At 41.4% G+C, this 19,846-nt stretch overlaps 1 protein-coding gene across 1 annotated transcript in view; it reads right to left on the bottom strand.

Annotated features, from left to right (window-relative positions):
* Positions 1 to 19,846, bottom strand: part of vps8 (VPS8 subunit of CORVET complex) — an 893,492-nt gene that overhangs the window by 531,726 nt on the left and 341,920 nt on the right. The window contains exon 17 of the mRNA XM_051931263.1: positions 5,310 to 5,400. Coding sequence (XP_051787223.1) covers positions 5,310 to 5,400 — 91 coding nt within the window. The remainder of the gene's footprint in view (positions 1 to 5,309; positions 5,401 to 19,846) is intronic.

Below are 19,846 nucleotides of genomic sequence, written 5' to 3'. Positions count from 1 at the left end.
CCTTTGTCACCGATTCTGTTCATAACTTTTATGGACAGAATTTCTAGGCGCAGCCAGGGCGTTGAGGGGGTCCGGTTTGGTGGGCTCAGGATTGGGTCACTGCTTTTTGCAGATGATGTTGTCCTGTTTGCTTCATCAGGCCGTGATCTTCAGCTCTCTCTGGATCGGTTCGCAGCCGAGTGTGAAGCGGCTGGGATGAGAATCAGCACCTCCAAATCCGAGACCATGGTCCTCAGCTGGAAAAGGGTGGAGTGCCCTCTCAGGGTTGGTGGTGAGATCCTGCCCCAAGTGGAGGAGTTCAAGTATCTCGGGGTCTTGTTCACGAGTGAGGGAAGAATGGAGCGTGAGATCGACAGGCGGATCGGTGCAGCATCCGCAGTAATGCAGGCGCTGCATCGGTCTGTCGTGGTGAAAAAGGAGCTGAGCCGCAAGGCGAAGCCCTCAATTTACCAGTTGATCTATGTTCCTACCCTCACCTATGGTCATGAGCTATGGGTAGTGACCGAAAGAACGAGATCGCGAATACAAGCGGCTGAAATGAGTTTCCTCCGCAGGGTGTCTGGGCTTTCCCTTAAAGATAGGGTGAGAAGCTCAGTCATCCGGGAGGGGCTCAGAGTAGAGCCGCTGCTCCTCCGCATCGAGAGGAGTCAGATGAGGTGGCTCGGGCATCTGATCAGGATGCCTCCTGAACGCCTCCCTGGTGAGGTGTTCCGGGCACGTCTAACCGGGAGGAGGCCCCGGGGAAGACCCAGGACACGTTGGAGGGACTATGTCTCTCGACTGGCCTGGGAACGCCTTGGGATTCTCCCGGAAGAGCTAGAAGAAGTGGCTGGGGAGAGGGAAGTCTGGGCATCTCTGCTCAAGCTGCTGCCCCCGCGACCCGACCTCGGATAAGCGGGAGACAATGGATGGATGGATGGATGGGTTCGTTCAGTAATGGGGCTTTGTGTCTCATTTATGTTAGTGTGGTCGCGGGTCCGAGCTGTGCCACTCCAGGAAGTAATGAAATGACCTGGTTATTAATGTGATCAACATTAATATTTTTTGGACAGAATATAGTTCGTTGTGTTAAAAGGGGTATTTGGTGTAATGAGATTGTTGTTCCAAATATCTACGCAACTCTTTTGAAAGCAATGCCAATTGTCTGCGTATTTTAAGGTGGACTGAAGAATAGCCGAGCACATGACATGTGGAACAATAGCTAAGCACTGTGTAAAATCTCCTCCTAATAAAAGTACTTTTCCTCCAAAGGGAATATTATTAATCATCAACGTTTGTAGAAGTTTATCAATGGTGTTGAGTAAGTGAGTGGATGCCATTAGATGCAAAAGCAAATGAACTATTGTAGGATGTAATGCAGTTCATAAAGTTTTTACTTTCAGGTACTTCGTTAGTTAGAAGCTTCTGTAGATATGCAGGATATGAATGTAAAGGAGGCAGTCAAATTTGACCCTTTTGACAATAACGTGTAAATTCATTACTTGTATTGCCAGTTGTTTCTTCAGGAAAGTTAAGTGAATGACAATGATTGCAAATGACATTCATTAATCCCAATGAATTTTCATGAATAGTGGACTCATTATTGAACGCGTTGTGAGCTAACTGGCGCAATCGTTTAGCAGGTGTCTGTCATTGATGTCCTTGACGTGTATGTTTTGTCTGTGCCGTTTGAGAGGCGCGTCGTTGTATGTGCAGGATTTGGGACGTGCTATTCTGGAGCCGTAATCGATTTGCCTGTGCTGTGTGAGAAGCCCGTTGTAGTTTACGGCGGTCATTGTTTGTATTGAGCCTTGCCCATTATTGTATGTCGGTTAGTCGACCGACATGTATTGTTTTTTTTCATGCGGGTTCATGTGTTTGGTCCCGTCACTCGAGCCGTATCGTTTTGTACCCGTGAGCGCGAATTCATGACTTGTTTGTTCTTCAGCGTTATAAATATGGATAAGTAATAAGGAGGATTGCACTCACTGTTAATATGGAGCCTTTTCTGTGGTTGAACGGTTAATAGTGCATCAGTGTAATGAGATCGACCTATGCTGCATAATTTGAATGTGTTCAGATGACGTATATTTAATACGGACGGTTCGTTTAGTAATGGTGCTTTGTGTCTCATTTCTTATTTATGTTAGTGTGGTCGTGGGTCCGAATCCTGCTTTTTGTGTATGTTTCGTGTGCTATGTCCGTAGTCTGTCCCATTTTGTGTCCAATGGGTTTGTGTGGCGCTCGCGTCCGACTCCTTTTTTTTTTTTTTTTGTGCTAGGGGGAGTTGCCTCTCTTTATTTTATCTCTGTTAGTGGAGGGGGTGTTTGTGTGTCGTGCGTCTCAATTCTCTTCTTTGTGTGTGTTCCGTTTCGCGTCTGACTCCTTTTTTCTGTGTGCTATGGGCGCCTCATTTCTTATTTTACGTTGCTTTGCATCCGGTTTCCGTTGCTTGGAAGGGGGGTTTTGTGGGGGCGCCTGCGCAGTACGTCTTTTGCGTCTACGGCCCATGGCCGGATGTCCCTGCGTCCATCCGGTTTACCATTCTCGGTTAGTAATATGGATTGTGGCCTTATGAAAAAGCCCTAAGCAATTCTCCTTTGGCTAAGCTCTCCTTCTCAAGGGTGGGGTTTGATTTGTCTTCAATTCTTTTTTGTTATAAATTAATCTATTTGTATGGAATGATTACAATAAAATTAATAAATAAAATTAAAAAAAAAGTATATTTACATACAGTTCGTATGTCTGGAATGGATTAATTGTATTTACATACAATCCTATGGGAGAAATTACTTCGGGTCACAACCAAATCAGATTACGACCAGAGTTTTGGAACGAATTACGGTCGTGACCCGAGGTTCCACTGTACTGTGCAAAACCAAAAATCATCATCCTTACTGTCAAGCATAGTGGTGGCAACATCATGCTTGTTGACATTAACCTTAACCCTAAAGGGAAACTGTTTCAATGTGCCTGAGATCTGAATTTAAGTTAAGGATTCATTTTCCAGTAGGACAATGACCCAGAGTGTATGGCAAAAACTACTATGGAATCACCAGAAAAATGAGATGGATAGTATCCTGGAATGGCCTGGCTAGAGAACAGACTTGAACCTAACTTAAAATCTGTGGAATGACTTGAAAATTGCTATCTGTGCAAAGCAATGAATCTTATTGGGCAATTGCTACTTAGGGATTATATAAAAAGTAAAGACCCCTTTAATACTTCTTAAAGGGAAAAGTCTGGTGTTTCTTTCTACTAAAGAATTTGTTCCACTTATTGTGTTAGTGAAGAGAAAAAAAATATTCCAATGTGTTAAAATCTGGAGGTGTAACAGGTACAGAATGTGAAAAAAATCAGGGGAGTAAATGCTTTTTGAGGCACTGTAATAATATGCAAATTTAATAAGTGCAGCAAGTTTGTGGAAAGAAAATCTCAATTTGAAGATGCGAGTTGGCTCCATGCTCCCACTCCTGTTTGAGAGTCTCTTGAACTCACCACCATCTATACTGTAACCGAGATGAGCTGGGCAAATGAGGACACAAACATGTCACCAAGGGGTAGGTGTGTAAAGTAATTAGTAATTTTATTTAAAATCAATCAAAATAAATCCAAACAGTGTTCAAATAAAAATGCAGTGCTCCATCCAAAATGTCAATAAATAAACAATCCTATAAAAACAGTGCTTGTCTAGGTTAAAAATAATCCAATAAGTAGATAATAAAAAATGAGGTTAAAATACAGCAGGAATCTTCTCTTTAAAATCACAGCCTCTGGTGCTTCCCTTTAAAATGGACATCTCAGCTTACCCCTAAATGGAACCTTGCAGCCAAGGAGATGCCTAACTGACAGCCCATCCAACCCCTGCAAGACACCACTCCAAACCCCGACTCCCGCCACAAGGCTCACATCCCTACAGTTCATGGCTACTCCGCAGGACGCCTCACCGAGCCTTCCATTACTTTTGCAACTCCCGCAGCAAGTTACTCCACTGATCAGTGCATCACTGCAGCTCCCTGAGCCACTCAGTTGGAGTAGCCTTCTTCAGCTCCTGAGCGTCAGCTGCATGCTCTGCAAGGGGCTTCATCCTGGCTGCCTGCCTACTCTCTCTCACACCGGCTCTCTCCACATCCTACCTTCATCTCTCCTTTCTTTAACCTTTGTCTCCTTCTTTCTATTTCTGTTCTTTCATCTGTCTCCCCTTTGCCATGCCAGCTCATCCCTTATACGCCTCTGTGAGTGCAATGCCTCAAATGCGGACAACAGAATAGCCAATTGAGCAATCAATACAGACCACACTCTCACATGCAGGCATGTTCCATCTCAATGAGCCTACCAATCTCCTGCAGCCGTGGGAGTATGCACACCCACAGAGATAAAGCAGGCTCTTTATTTATTTGAAATGGACCTCAACTGCTTAGTCACAGACCCACTTTTCCAAACTCAGTAATTCCTGACAGCATGTGATGGTGTGCAAAAGGGTTGTCTTTAAAGAAATTTCTTTTCGACATCTTGTCAGAACTAAAAATGACACCAATACTTTGACAGCCCTTTAGAATTACCAGTATTTATTCTTAAATTATTTAAAAAATTACATGAATGTAACTATGTTAGACGTCATGTAAAATGTTAAGGACACATACATTTTCTATCTACATTTACAAATAATAACTAAAAAGCTCTAAGCAGTCAGAAAACATATAGGTAAGAATAGGTACAACGTAAAAGGGGTAAAACAAGGGTAGCGTCACCTCCCATTGGGAAGACAAAGATAAAGTTGACAGAAATTTTTGTTTTAGTTAAATAAATGCTTAGATAAAGATGTCCTCAATGGCAAATCGAGTAATTGTTATGAAAACAGAAATTAGCAACCTGAATGCCACTGTTGCCTGCAGGGTAAGAAATTCAGAAGATGAAGCATGTAAAGATTTAAATAGCAGTGAGGCAAAGTAAAAACATTCAGCAATGCAAGCTGCAATTTGCAAACATGAGCACAATGATACTAAAGAAAAGTAAAACCTTCTTATACACAATTTTACTTATTTTTTTTCAATTTACATAGAATACATGCACAACTTTATATTTCTTTATTTACTGTTGCTAATCCAAAAAATGTATTATTTTAATTCTTTTTTTAATTATGTTACCTACTGAGAGAATAAAGTTAAATAATTCTAGTAAAGTCTATTAATTCTATTGTACTTATATACTGTACTTATTCAATTGTATTTATAAATATATACTATACATGACATGATAAACGTGAAACTGAAAAATTATGCACTGTCAAAATATTTTAAATACTTCTTAAAACCTGTTAAATTACTTACCTACCACAGCCCTAGCAGTGCCCTCATGGAATGACCATGATAGAGATAATGCCTCTACAAATTTCTCTTGCTTTAATAAATGGTCCACTCTCTATGACAAACCAAAAAACAAAAATCATCAACATTCGAGTTTAAGATTTTTCAGAGTTATCCATCTCTGGTATTCAAAAGCAAGCTGTTTCAGCTGGTACATTATGACATGGCAAATTGATGTATATTAGCATCACTTAATTAACTTGGCAGAATATATTTGTGCTAAGAGAAGGACTGCAATTACAAAACAAATCATTCAAGAAATGAATGAAAATGTATAGAATTCACTCAGAATGAAATATCCTAGCACTGATTTACTCCAAGATACTTAAGTGAATTGAAGGAAGTAAGGTTAGTCACCACACTTCTGCCCGAGAATATTACAAAATAATAATAATATAATTAAAAAGTCCATACATTAGTATAAGGTTTTGGGAAAGAACCTTTATGGAAATAAATGCAAGCAGTAAAACAGGAAATACATAATGGTCAAGAAGTTCTCCTCAGCAATGTAAAGACTAAAATAAATGAAAAAGTTTTAAGAGTTTCTGTTGACCACACACTGAGCATTTTTCAGGATATCCATATTACTAACCGAGAATAAACCGGATATGGACACAGGGACACGCCAATGGGACCATGAGATGTACTGCGCAGGCGCACATCTCATAAACCCACAAGCAAAGTCGTTTCCACCGCGAACGAAGGAGTCATGGACCAACAACGAAAGAGTTCAACTAACGTGAATGAGAAATGAAGCAACAACGCGCCCATAGCTAACGACTAACGACACAGCCACACACAAAAGAGGATTCTGTGCTGCACCCCAGAGTCAACCGTGAGAGGCTACGGAGGCCCCACAGGTCCACAAAGATAGAACGGAAGTCGCAGGCGTCACCGCCATAATGTGAGTGGCACTACTGCGGAGTGAAGGCGCAGGCGTCGCCGCTATATTGTGAGTGGCACTACTGCAGAGTGAAGTTAGGAATAATGTGCTGCTTGGGATTGTACAAACCGCTGAACGCTTTACACCAAATTCAAACACAATACAGCTCAACGATACAAACACAAGCCCGCCTGGATAAGATCAATGAACGCTGGCGCCTACAACGCGCGTCTGACACTGCGGAAGCAAAGCTGGCACAGGTTCAAAACGAGCGACCTTGACTGACGGATATACAAACACGAGCCCGCCTGGATAAAATCAATGAACGCAGGCGCCTACAACGCACGTCTGAAATGCCGCGGGCAAAGCGGGCACGGCTCCAAAACGAACGAGCTCAACTAATGTATTTCAGGATACCCAACGCCGGGGGTAGGCGAGCGAAGCGAGCAGGGGGCGGAGCCCCCTTGTAACTGCATAACAGTGTTTTTAGAGAACATTTCTTGTTATTCTATAAAATATGCAACTCAAACAAAATCCACTTCTTTGAAATCAAAAAGAAACTACAGGTAAAATTCTATTACAATGAAATTTTCAATACAACGAAGTGTTTTTATGGTCCCAACAGCTTCCCCATATGACGCAAGTCTATAGAAATCTCGTTACTACAAAGTACATTCAGCAGATACTTTCATTACAACAAAGTGCCCTAAACACCTTGAAATGCCTGAATGAATCATCCACAGAGCAGTTAGTTCTGTGGCTGAAGCTCAGTTGTGCACAACAACCCCCCCAAACAGAAACACTGTAAATTTTTTTTCTTTCTTCTGACTTTCCTCGTAGTTTTTTTTTTTTGCCTTTTTTTGTTTCGTGCGGATTTCAGTGATACCTTTTACTTATTGCTCGTCAACATTTGAAAAACATCCATTGGAATTTAACTCATTGTCACTCTCCTAAAGAAATTGCAGACACGAAAAACAGTAAAAGTTCATATTAGAAAAAAAAAACTTAAAATTTTTGCAGCTCTTGATTGCGACAAAAAGAAAAAAGACGTTGCCAGTGAATTCGAAAAAGTAGATTTTATGTGGTTCAGTGATGCACGTTCAAGAAACATTCCTATTAATGCGACACTCATTCAAGAAAATGTCAGGTTTGTAAACTCTCTTGACCTCCCCAAACTAGACGACACGCCGAAGAGCGTCCCGAAGTCCAAACTCCGCGTCCATGGAAGACTGTTTATCTGTTGCTGGGGCAACAGCCGGCTCAAAGCTGTGCTGAGTCTCTCAGCCAAAGCAAACAGAAAAGATATCAATGGGTGATATGCAAGGAACATTGTAAATGCAGGTAACAGGTAACTTGATCACTGTTCTGCTGTGTCTGTGTATAGCAGAGTGGCAGATCACACTACAATAAATAAGTGTGCCGTTCCTGTTTCAAGCTGAATAAAACTGGTTTTGCTAAAGTACTGAGACTCAGCCTCGTGTTTTGGGGTGCAAGACAGGGACTTATAGCACAACCCCGATCTTTTATGATTTACGTCTGTGTCACTTCACTGCAGTGCTATGAGCCTGTAGTTACCCTACCCAGCAACAGACAAACAAGCTTCCAAAGATGCGGCAATCGCGCTTCAGGACGCACTTCAGTGTGTCGTTCCCATTGGGTGGGGAGTGGGGGGGGGGGTCTCAAAAGAGTTCAGAAACCTCACAATATGAAGAAAAAAAGGATCATTCAGCTTCTGATTGATAACTGTGCTGCCCACAACATGCTTCCACATTTAGATAATGTTCCAGTTGAATTCCTCCCACCCAATTGCACGGCAGCGCTTCAGCCATTGGATTTGGGCATCATTCGCACCCTGAAAGTGTATTATCGCAATGAAATGCTGAGAAAAATTCTCGTCCGCACAACTTGTAGGCAGGAGGAGATTAAAATTAACGCAAAAGAAGCTACTGAAATGACTGCAAACACCTGTGCGCAAGTTAAAGAAAGCACTATAGCAACAAATACAGAATCTCATTACAACAAAACTTTCGTTACAACGAAATATTTTTTAGGTCCCTGGGAGTTCATTGTAATGAAATTTTACCTGTATTTAAAATAATTGGTTCTTAGGAAAATGTGCTTATTTGGGGTACATAGATAGATAGATAGATAGATAGATAGATAGATAGATAGATAGATAGATAGATAGATAGATATTAGGGCCTCTTTGTAACCTTAAAAAGGGCACATTTGTAACTTTAACAGGGAATTTTTTGAAACCATAGGGAACTTTTGTAACTCTGCATAGGGAACATTTTTAACTTTCAGGACACTTTTGTAACATGTCAAAAAAAAGGGCCTTTTGTATCCTGAAATTGTGACATCAAATGTTTAGCTGTACAGGTTTGTTGTCAGCCCTCCTGCTAACACTCTTATACATTTATTTTAAACCCATTGCACCCACAGTACGCTGCAGTTCCCAATGCCTTCATACTGGACAAAGATGTCTCATATAATCAATGGACTGGTGCCATTAATAAACCTTAAGGCAGAATTCACCCAGTATAGCATTAGATTAAAGCACTCTGATAACTGGCAATATGTATTTTGATTTCTTTTTTCATCCTACTCTTAGTATTTTTATATGATGTATTCTGTATGCCTGTGCAGTACTCTACAGTATATGATATTTGTTCATTTAAAGTTTGAATATTTTTGATTTTTTATTACTCACATTAGTCCTTTAGGTCTGTTGTGTAGTTGTACTCAGTCCTGTATTGATGCTGCATGTTTATTCAGAAGAAGATCATAAATTTTAATCATTTTTATTGTATTATAAGGCACAGCGACAGTATGTTAAAATGACAGAATGTACAGGATTGCCCAATTGACATTGGACTGCGAGAAGCAAGCCCGCTGTGAGAGTGGAAGCAGGCATCATGAGGATCTCACTACCAACTGAGTACTTTTACATGTTACTGTACTTAAAAGAAACTCAGCAGGCCACGGCCTTACCAGTCAATGTGATTTTTTTTTTTTTAGAAAAATCAATAATCAGGAGACAGAAATGGTAGAAGAATATCACAGACCACTGACCAAACACTACTGTTGTGGTCCAGCATTCCGATTGGCTGTTAGTGGCCCACTTTGACCATTTATTCCTGAAAGTTTGCAGATCTGTCTCTCTCAAATTTTCATGTCCCCCATATGTCTGTCTGGCTTTTTGTACCACACTGGTGTGACATGCCGGTCATTTTAAGTGTCCCTTCAAACTGGAACAGCACATCTGACTGTAGGTGTCGTCTGCCTGCCCGGTCTGTGACAGCTGAATGGACAAGTTCTGGTGCTTTTGATGCTGAGTGGGAGGGAATAAGCAGGACAAAAATAACTTAAGTATTCAATAAAGCATATACACTAATAATGATTTACAATGCATTAGATAAAATGCTGAATTTCTTTTTAAATTGAGACACGTCTTTTGATGTGATTTACACATTAAGTGATGACACTCCCAGACCATATACCACAAAGATTGTTTTTTAAAACAAGAAAGTATTTGCTATTTTCTAATTCCAGATTTTGGGATGAACTTGTCCTGCGTCCAATGTGAATGTTTTTAAAGAGGCTCCACTGCTCTTTGCTCTCTGTCTTCACACCTAAAAGCTTATTCCAGTTTATTCCATTCATGCTCTGCCACATCTGTTTCTCCTCACTCTTCCAAAACACTGAGAATTGAATGATATGCTGGTCACCTGACCCCAGTGGTCCAATCAGTTGCACACCCTCAATTCCATCTGATTATTAAAAACTGCAGACAGGCTCCCCCCTAACTGATGGCTTATTAAATAGTCTATGATTACATTAGTTAGATCACATTAGGAAATTTAATTGCTGTCTGCATTGGGGGTCTATAACACACTCCTAAAATAATGCCTCATCCCTGAATGCTTTCCAGACAAATCCAGATGACCTCACTAAGGTAGGCTCATCGTCCAAATGAAGAGGCCTTGAGTTTAAATTCTGTCTGACAAAAAGAACAACACCCCCCCCCCCCCCCCCCCCCCAGTTCTGTCTGTCCTTCCTGTTAAACGTCTGCCCCTCCATGTCCTGCTCATCCCATCAGGTTTCTGTTATTGCTGTAATATCATAATTATGCTTAGCTACATATTATTTCAATTGATTTATTTTACTCTCATTATTGATAGCATTCAGGTAAGCATTTTTAATGTGTTGCTTATTTGAGTTTTGCACTTTAACCTTGGGTTAGGATTTACGTTACTATGCATTCTTATTTCCCTACTGTTCATGTTAGAGAATTTAAATACAATATGACATCACAAGTGGGCTCCGCCCCCTGCTCGCTTCGCTTGCCTACCCCAGGCGTTTTGAACCCGCGCCGGCTGGGCAGCCACGTGTGAGGATGACGCACGTTTAATATGGAGTGTTCGCCCATGTCACTCTGGGGCCCCCCACTGTTAAAACGCAGCTCCGTCCGTACTATTATGTGGAGCATTGTGGACTACTGCGGACCCCGTAGTGTTTCCCGTTTCAGTTTGTATCTCGGTCAGTCGAGCTTTTTTTTTTTTTGAAGCTTTTGAATTCCGGTCTTCATTATGTGTAACCTGTTGTCCAAGTGTTTGGCCCCCTCGTTTAACATGTTTATGACGTTTTACTTTGCTTTCCAGTCTGTCTTTCATTTCTGATCTTGCTTTATTGTGCTTTTGTTTTAATGACACTTGGTCCGTGGTGAATATATTTTCTATTTTTCGACTAATAATTTTCATTTGTTTGCGATACTGTGATGTTTACCGTACTGTTAATAATGCATCACTGTAATGTGATTCACGTATGCTGTATAGTTTGGACATGTGAGGAGGACGTATGTTTAATACGGAGCGTCCGCCCGTGTCACTCTGGGTCTCCCCACTGTTACTACGAAGCTGTTTCTGAACTATTATGCGGTGCATTGTGGAGCACTGCGGACTGTGTAGTGTTTCCCGTTTCACTTCGAATCTCGTTTAGTCAATCTCTTTCTTTTAGGAGCAGTGCCTGCCTGGTCTGCGGCATTTCAGACGCACGCGGTTTCAGACGCGTGTCTGTAACATCTCGGGTTTGATGTATGAACCTTTATGGACTCCGTAGTGTGTCACGTGTCACTCTGGGGCGGGGCGTTGACTCCTCTTGTTTTACTATGTCTCCTCCTGTGCTTTCATCACGCATTAGTGCCACTCACAATATGGCGGCGACACGTGCGCCTTCCGTATTATGTCGGTTTTTACCATGCTGTGTAGGCGCGTTTGCCTTTTGTACTTTACCGCACCTTCTGACGCACGATGTAGGCGCCTGCACCTTCCGGGTCCGCCCCCGCTGTGTGGTGTGGACGTTTAACTGTCGTTGTTTCTGCCTTTATATTCTGTATCTCGGTGTGGATGTGTTTCGTGCCTAGGTTTTTTTGAAGCTGTTGCATTCCAGTTTTCATCATCTGTAACCCGCTCTCCATGTGTTCGTCCACGTTTTTTAACCCCTTTATAAAGTTTGACTTTGTTTCCTAGTCTGTGTTTTATTTCTGACTTCGCTTTATCCTGCTTGTGGCATGTCAGACGGTTCGTAGTCTTTCTCGTTTTACTCTCGGTAGGGGCTTTGTTCTGTAACTTGCTGTGCATGTGTTTGTCCCTGTTATTTAAGCTCTTTATGACGTTTTACTTTGTTTCCTACTCTGACGGTTTGTAGTCTCTCCCGTTTTGCTCTTGGGGGTCTGTTTGGGGGGGGCGGGCTTGTTTCCTACTCTGTGTTTTATTTCTGATCTCGCTTTATCCTGCTTGCGTCATGTCAGACGGTTCGTAGTCTTTCTCGTTTTACTCTGGGTAGGGGGGCTTTGTTCTGTAACCTGCTCTGCATGTGTTTGTCCCTGTTGTTTAACCTCTTTATGACGTTTTACTTTGTTTCCTACTCTGACGGTTCGTAGTTCCTTCCGTTTTGCTCTGGGGGGGGGGGGGGGGGGGGGCTTTGTGTGGCGCCTGCGTACGTGCGTAGTCTCTCCTGTTTCACTCTGGGGGGGGGAGGGGGGGCTTTGTGTGGCACTTGCGCAGTATGTCTTTTGCGTCCACGGGCAGGTCCCTGCGTCCATTTCCGGTTTACCATTCGGGGGCTTTGTGTGGCGCCTGCGTACGTGCATAGTCTCTCCCGTTTCACTCTGGGGGGGGGGGGCTTTGTGTGGCACTTGCGCAGTATGTCTTTTGCGTCCACGGGCAGGTCCCTGCGTCCATATCCAGTTTACCATTCTCGTTTAATAATATGGATAAACCTTCTGAAATACAACAAGCAGATCTGCATGTGCGACACAATCATTTAGACTCAAAGTCGAGGCTGCACAGTAAACACACTCGATAAACAGAAATGATAGGAAAACAATGATTTACATTAATGTTATATTTTATTTTTAGCAATTAAAATAATTTTACTATATAAACAACATATAGCGTTACTTAAATAATATTGTTTTTTGTATAGAATGACAATTGCATCTTACAAAGACCTTTTACATTTAATAAAATAATAGCAAATATAAAGGCATGATATTGAGGCCTTCTAAGATGGCAGTCATCATGAAGTGAATTTCTCAAAGCCTAAACAATTCTTAGAATGTTAATGTGGAGAATAAACTGTAGAGTAATAAATGGCTTTATTTTAACTTGTAGTATTAGGTGTGTAGAGGAGAAGTCAAGCAAAATGACCCCTTTTATTGGCTAACTGAGCAGATTACAATATGCAGGCTTTGGAGGCAACTCAGGCCCCTTTTTCAGGCAAGATATGTATGTGTGATATGATAATGTATGTGTGATATGTATTGATAATATCTGCATTGATAATATCTGCCTGAAGGGGCCTGACTTGCCCTTGCATATTGTAATCTGCTCAGTTAGCCAATAAAAGGGGTCATTTTGCTTGACTTCTCAGCCCAGTCATAATGGTTAACACAGTACAACAGCCTAGTACTATAGTATTAGGTGTGCAAAAGAAATAAAGTTGTCATTGTCTCCATATCTTTGCATATTTTTCACAACATTATGGAATTTTACTTTCACGTCATGTGACACAGGGTGGCATGTTGGCACAGTTGTAGCACTGCTGCCTCGCAGTAAGGTGACCAGGTTTGCCATTTGCATGTTCTCCCCTTGTCTGTGTGGGTGTCCCCCAGGTGCTCCAGTTTCTTCCCACTATGCAAAGACATGCAAGTTAGGTTAACTGGTGATGCTAAACTGGGCCTTGTGTGTGTTTGGGTGTGTGTTTGCCCAGCGATGGACTGGCATGATGCCCAGGGCTTGTTCCTGCCTTGTGTCCTATGTTAGCTGAAATAGGCTCCAGCTCTATATGAGACCCTGGTCTAGATTGAGTCACAAAATGACATGTCATCATGTGACACAGCTGTGTAGATTATATTAATCAGAAACTCTGATCTTGTCCAGTGTGTGTGTGTGTGTGTGTGTGAGAGAGAATACATCCTGGTATTGACAGGCATCCCATTTGGGTTTGGTTGCTGCCCTGCTTGCCATGCTGCGAGGGTAGGCCCCTGCACCTCTGCTCGTGAACTGTACTAAGAGGCCTTTTAAAGTGAATACATGGATGAATAGATGGATTTCTTTTGCTGATCAGTTGGGCAGCATGTTGCCTGCTGGGTGGTGCCACTGCTTTATAGATCCAGCAACCTGAGTTTTACTACCACAACTAACTGTTGTACATGTGAACTCTGCATGTTCTCCCTGTGCGGAGAATTTGTCCTCCTGTTACAAAAATACAGGCAGGTTAAGTTGATTTATGATTCATAATTGGCCCCAGTATGTGAATGAGTGGGTCACATGTTAGACTGCCACCTTAATAATAATAATACATTTTATTTATATTGCGCCTTTCCCATGCTCATGGCACTTGTCCAGGATTTGGTTGTCTGAGCCTGAATTGGATTAAGTGGATTTGAGAGCAAATTATGTGTTATGTTAGTTGTCTGAGAATATCATTAAGTTACCAATAAATAAATAAATACATCATAGTATTCTTATACGTAATAGAAAGATTAAACACACTTTTGGAAAAAAAAAATTTAAAAAAAGAACTTTACATTATTAACACTTGAAATTATAATATACTAGGGGGCTTCGCTCGCCAACCCCCGTGTTTGGTTTTCCGGATACACACTTTTAAGATTTTTTTTCTTTGAATTGCTGCTATTTCATTAGTTTCACTTTTATTTCAGAACTTCTGTAAAAACAATATTTGTAATCTTGCTGAATCTTTTTAATGAGGTCAGGATAGGTTTCTCTGTTTGGAATTTCAGCACAGACAAAACGATCTATATCATCAGCAGTTAATAATTTTTTTTACAAAGTAAAAAAGTAAGTAGAGTCCTGCATTAGACTCCTGTCTGTAAAGTCGTGCTATTTTCCTCTCACAGTTCCAAAAGTACATGGGGTTACCAAGGTCATACCCCAGCTTTTGTCTAGGCTTTTGTACAAGGGCTAGACAGAACGTTTTTGACTCCTGGGGTAAATGTAGCTTTTTAAATAAGCAGACAGATAAATATATATACATGAACAAAGTAACCAATAAATGCATGTGCGGTAAACTCCGTTTTTGAAATTCTCAAGATTCTTTATTTGTCACATGCGTAGTTATACAGGACAACAAGCAGTGAAATGCATCCTGATCCGCTTATCAAAAACTGTGCAAAGTTAGAAGAATATCAGTTAAATTAACAAAAATAAATAAGTAAAATTATATGAATAAAGTAGAAATAAGTGTTACAGTGCAATAGTGTAGTAATTATTGTGCAAACCAAAGTTAGACTGGTGCATAGTTAAATGAGGCAGTTTGTTTGTTTGCGCTACTGCGATCTTTACTTTTTTTTTATATTTTCTAATTTTCCTACTTTCATATCCTTTAACTTTCTCCACATGTGTATAGCGCCTTATTTTTTTTTTTTTTGAGCCTTTCTAATTTCACTGGTTTCATAATCTCTAACCTGCTCTGCGTGTGTTTAGCGCCAACGTTTGTAAGCATCTTTATGAAGTTCTACTTTGTCATTTTATTCATTGTCTTTTAATTCTGAGCCGTACAGTACAATACATAGAACAGAATAAATCCTCAATACAGTATAAAAATAAAAATTCTAGAAGTACAGAGTAGAATTTCACATTAGATGATATCACATAATATGATTTGGATTTCTTTTAAATCCTGGAGACCTCATTCATCAAGCTGCCTCCCCCATTTTGCCATTCCACATCTGAAATAGCGCTAATCCGATGAAAGGACCCCTCATTCCTACGTCCCTATTCATCGGGGATGACTTTACCTTAGGCAGGCAACCTACAATTTAAAGAGATTGTTATTTTCTTGTGAATTGTTACATATGCATTATCTTCACTTTTACTTTAAAAACTTTTGTAAAAACAATACTTGTTTCTTTATTTCCTGCCCCGTGCGTGTTTACATCTCTTTCTTCCCGGACGTATAATACTGCTCATGTTGTGAAGGGTGTTTCGGCTGAACGTACGCTAAGGATATGCTTTTCAATCATTTGCTGTCTTTTTGCTGCTTGCTAGCTGCCTCTTCTGCCTGTCGCATGTCGTTGTTTTAAGAGCTCCGAGCACACGATGCTTGCCTGCCAAAAGCAATCCAACAACTGCTAGCATAGAGGTCTGTTGACTTGTTTTAAATGATGGCTCACTGCCTGGTCTCGCGTGACGTTGTAAAAGCAATACCTGTCTTTTATTTCTGGCCACGGGCGTGGTTGAATTCTTTCTTGCAGGATGTATAATGCTGCTCGCGTTCGGTTGGGGTAGCTGCTGTCGCAGCTTTCTCCACGTGTGTATAGCGCCGTTTTTTGTTTTTTTTTTTGAGCCTTTCTAATTTCCTTGGTTTCATAGTCTCTAACCTGCTCTGCATGTGTTTAGCGTCAACATTTCTTTTTATAATAGAGAGACAGTAGATGTTTTTGCACAATAATTTCTGCACTGGAAATCGACATTCAGTTTATAAAAGCTGTATATAGCACCTTTCATAGCGATTACAAATTGTGTTACAAAGCACTTAACATAATACAGATATGTATGTTTGGAAAATTAAACACAGATGTACTCAAATTGATAACTATATGTTTGATTAAATGGAAAATTTGTAAGGTTTTACGATGAAGAAAACTTTACTAAATAACGTTTCCCGATTGACTTCCATCTAAGGGGTGCTCCAACGGTAAATAGCAGCCCTGAAGCAGTCTTCTGAAGCACTATCCTCTGCAGAACCTTACCAGAAGTGCCAGTTAACAACGCATTTTCAAGTTACAAAGATCCCTGTATTTTTTTCTTATAAAACACAAAAAGCCCGCTGATAAAAATGTTTTTAGGGAATATACTGTATGTGTCAAATCAAAATAGATTTAAGTACATTTGTTTGTTATTAAAAGAATAAAAATCGTTATAAAGTAGTTTTCAAATGCTCACGTTGTGTACATAGGAAACCCCATTAAAAAACAAAAATATTAATAACTTAAAAAATATAAAACGAAATTCAATGCCATTTGGAAGACTGAAAAATATCGATATTCTGCACAAACTGTGAAAAAATCACGAGATTTTAATGTTATTTAAACACCTCTAAGCAAGTGCACTTTGGGTGACAGGTCGATCAGAAGACTAAGACCTTGCAGGGCATTTTTTGGAGCAACACAATCAGCAATTTTAAAGGTTGTTGACTTCTTAGATAATTGTGTGTCAATTAATAATCGTGTCTTCCCCCAGATAACTGCAATTTTTAACTTCTGGAAAAAAATGGTCATTAAATCGAAGAGCCGATTAACATAAATGCAAACAACACAACTCCTGCTCTGAAAAACAAATTTATGGATTTTTATGTGGAAAAAGAGAAAAGGGTGCAAAATAGTCCTACAGAAAGAAAGAAAGAAAGAAAGAAAGAAAGAAAGAAAGAAAGAAAGAAAGAAAGAAAGAAAGAAAGAAAGAAAGAAAGAAAGAAAGAAAGAAAGAAAGAAAGAAAGAAAGAAAGAAAGAAAGAAAGAAAGAAAGAAAGAAAGAAAGAAAGAAAGAAAGAAAGAAAGAATAGATATATAGATAGATACTTTATTAATCTCCAAGGGGAAATTCACATACTCCAGCAGCAGCATACTGATAAAAAACTATTAAATTAAAGAGCGATAAAAATGCAGGTATAACAGACAGACAATATCTTTGTATAATGTTAATGTCTACCACCACAACCCCCCCGCGGATGGATTTGAAGAGTCGCATAGTGTGGGGGAGGAACGATCTCCTCAGTCTGTCAGTGGAGCAGGACAGTGACAGCAGTCTGTAGCTGAAGCTACTTCTCTGTCTGGAGATGATACTGTTCAGTGGATGCAGTGGATTCTCCATGATTGACAGGAGCCTGCTAAGCGCCCGTCGCTCTGCCACAGGTGTCAAACTGTCAAGCTCCGTGCCTACAACAGAGCCTGCCTTCCTCACCAGTTTGTCCAGGCATGTGGCGTCCCTCTTCTTTATACTGCCTCCCCAGCACACCACTGCGTCGAAGAGGTCGCTTGCCACAACCGTCTGATAGAACATCTGCAGCATCTTATTACAGATGTTGAAGGACGCCAGCCTTCTAAGGAAGTATAGTCGGCTCTGTCCTTTCTTGCACAGAGCATCAGTATTGGCAGTCCAGTCCAATTTATCATCCAGCTGCACTCCCAGGTATTTATAGGTCTACACCCTCTGCACACAGTCACCTTTGATGATCACGGGGTCCATGAGGGGCCTGGGCCTCCTAAAATCCACCACCAGCTCCTTGGTTTTGCTGGTGTTCAGTTGTAGGTGATAGCAGTGTCGTCAGCGAACTTTTGCACGTGGCACGACTCCGAGTTGTATCAAAAGTCCAATGTATATAGGCTGAGCAGGATCGGAGAAAGTACAGTCCCCTGCGGCGCTCCTGTGCTGCTGACCACAATGTCAGACCTGCAGTTCCCAAGACGAACATACTGAGGTCTGTCTGTAAGATAGTCCACGATCCATGCCACCAGGTATGAATCTACTCCCATCTCTGTCAGCTTGTCCCTGAGCAGCAGAGGTTGGATGGTGTTGAAGGTGCTAGAGAAGTCCAGAAACATAATTCTTACTGCACTACTGCCTCTGTCCAAGTGGGAGAGGGATCGGTGTAGCATATAGATGATGGCATCCTCCGCTCCCACCTTCTTCTGGTATGCAAACTGCAGAGGGTCAAGGGCGTGGTGGACCTGTGGCCTCAGGTGGTGAAACAGTAGCCACTCCATGGTCTTCATCACATGTGACATCTGGGCGACAGGCCTGAAGTCATTCAGCTCACCAGGACGTGATACCTTTGGGACTGGGGTGATGCAAGATGTTTTCCAAAGCCTCGGGACTCTCCCCTGTTCCAGGCTCAGGTTGAAGATATGCTGTAGAGGACTCCCCAGCTCCAACGCACAGGCCTTCAGCAGTCGTGGCAATACTCCATCTGGACCCACTGCTTTGCTGGCACGAAGTCTCCTCAGCTCTCTGCTTACCTGGGCTGCTGTAATTGTGGGTGGGGAGAAACTCTCTCCTATGCTGGTATCAGCAGAAGGATGGATGGAGGGTGCAGTACTCTGAGGTGAGAGTGGGTTAGGGTGGTCAAACCTGTTAAAGAAGTTGTTCATCAGGTTTGCTCTCTCCACGTCACTCTCGATGGTGGCACCCCGCTTCAAGCTGCAGCCAGTGATGATCTTCATCCCATCCCACACTTCCTTCATGCTGTTATTCTGCAACTTCTGCTCCAGCTTTCTCCTTTACTGCTCCTTCGCCGCTCTGAGCTGGACTCAGAGTTCCTTCTGCTCATGCTGATCACCGCTTTTAAAAGCCCTTTTTTTCTGGTTCAAAAGGCCCTTGATGTCACTTGTAATCCATGGCTTGCTGTTAGCATAGCAGCATACTGTAGTCATTAGTGCAGTCAACAAGCTCCTCAATGTTCTCACTATGTGATCCCTGCAGGATATCCCAGTCCATAGTTCCAAAGCAGTCTCTCAGAGCCTGCTCTGCCTCAGGGGACCACTTCCTGAATGAGCGCGTGGTTGTAGGTAGCTCCCTCACTCTTGGTTTGTAGTAAGGCTGAAGTACAATCTGGTTATGATGTGCTTTCCCAGACAGCGCAGGCAACGGGGTGGCGCGGTATGCGTCTTTAATGTTTGCATACAGTAGGTCAATAGTCCTATTTCCCTGGGTGTTACAATCCACATACTGGGAGAAGGCAGGTAATGTTTTGTCCAGTGTCACATGGTTAAAGTCTCTAGAGATTAGCACAAGCGCCTCGGGGTGCTGTGTTTGTAGTTTAGAAACAGCGGCATGGATGATACCACCCGCTATTTCCACATCCGCCCAAGGAGGGATGTAAACAATAACAACAATGATGTACCCAAACTCTCAAACTCTCTAAAATACAAATGTCTAACAATTTCATCGAAAATAATAGGGAAATAAACATGAAATATATGGTGCTTTCATCTGTTCTAAGAGAATATTAAAATGATATGTGATCAAGAAAAGAACAATGAAATTTGTTAGGAAGGATTTTGTGGTTTGTGGTTAAGGAATAATTAAATTAA

Source organism: Erpetoichthys calabaricus, chromosome 8 (assembly GCF_900747795.2).
Source record: "Erpetoichthys calabaricus chromosome 8, fErpCal1.3, whole genome shotgun sequence".
Lineage (NCBI taxonomy): Eukaryota > Metazoa > Chordata > Cladistia > Polypteriformes > Polypteridae > Erpetoichthys > Erpetoichthys calabaricus.
Note: the sequence above shows the minus strand (reverse complement) of the source record. Positions and strands in the feature narration are given on the sequence as shown.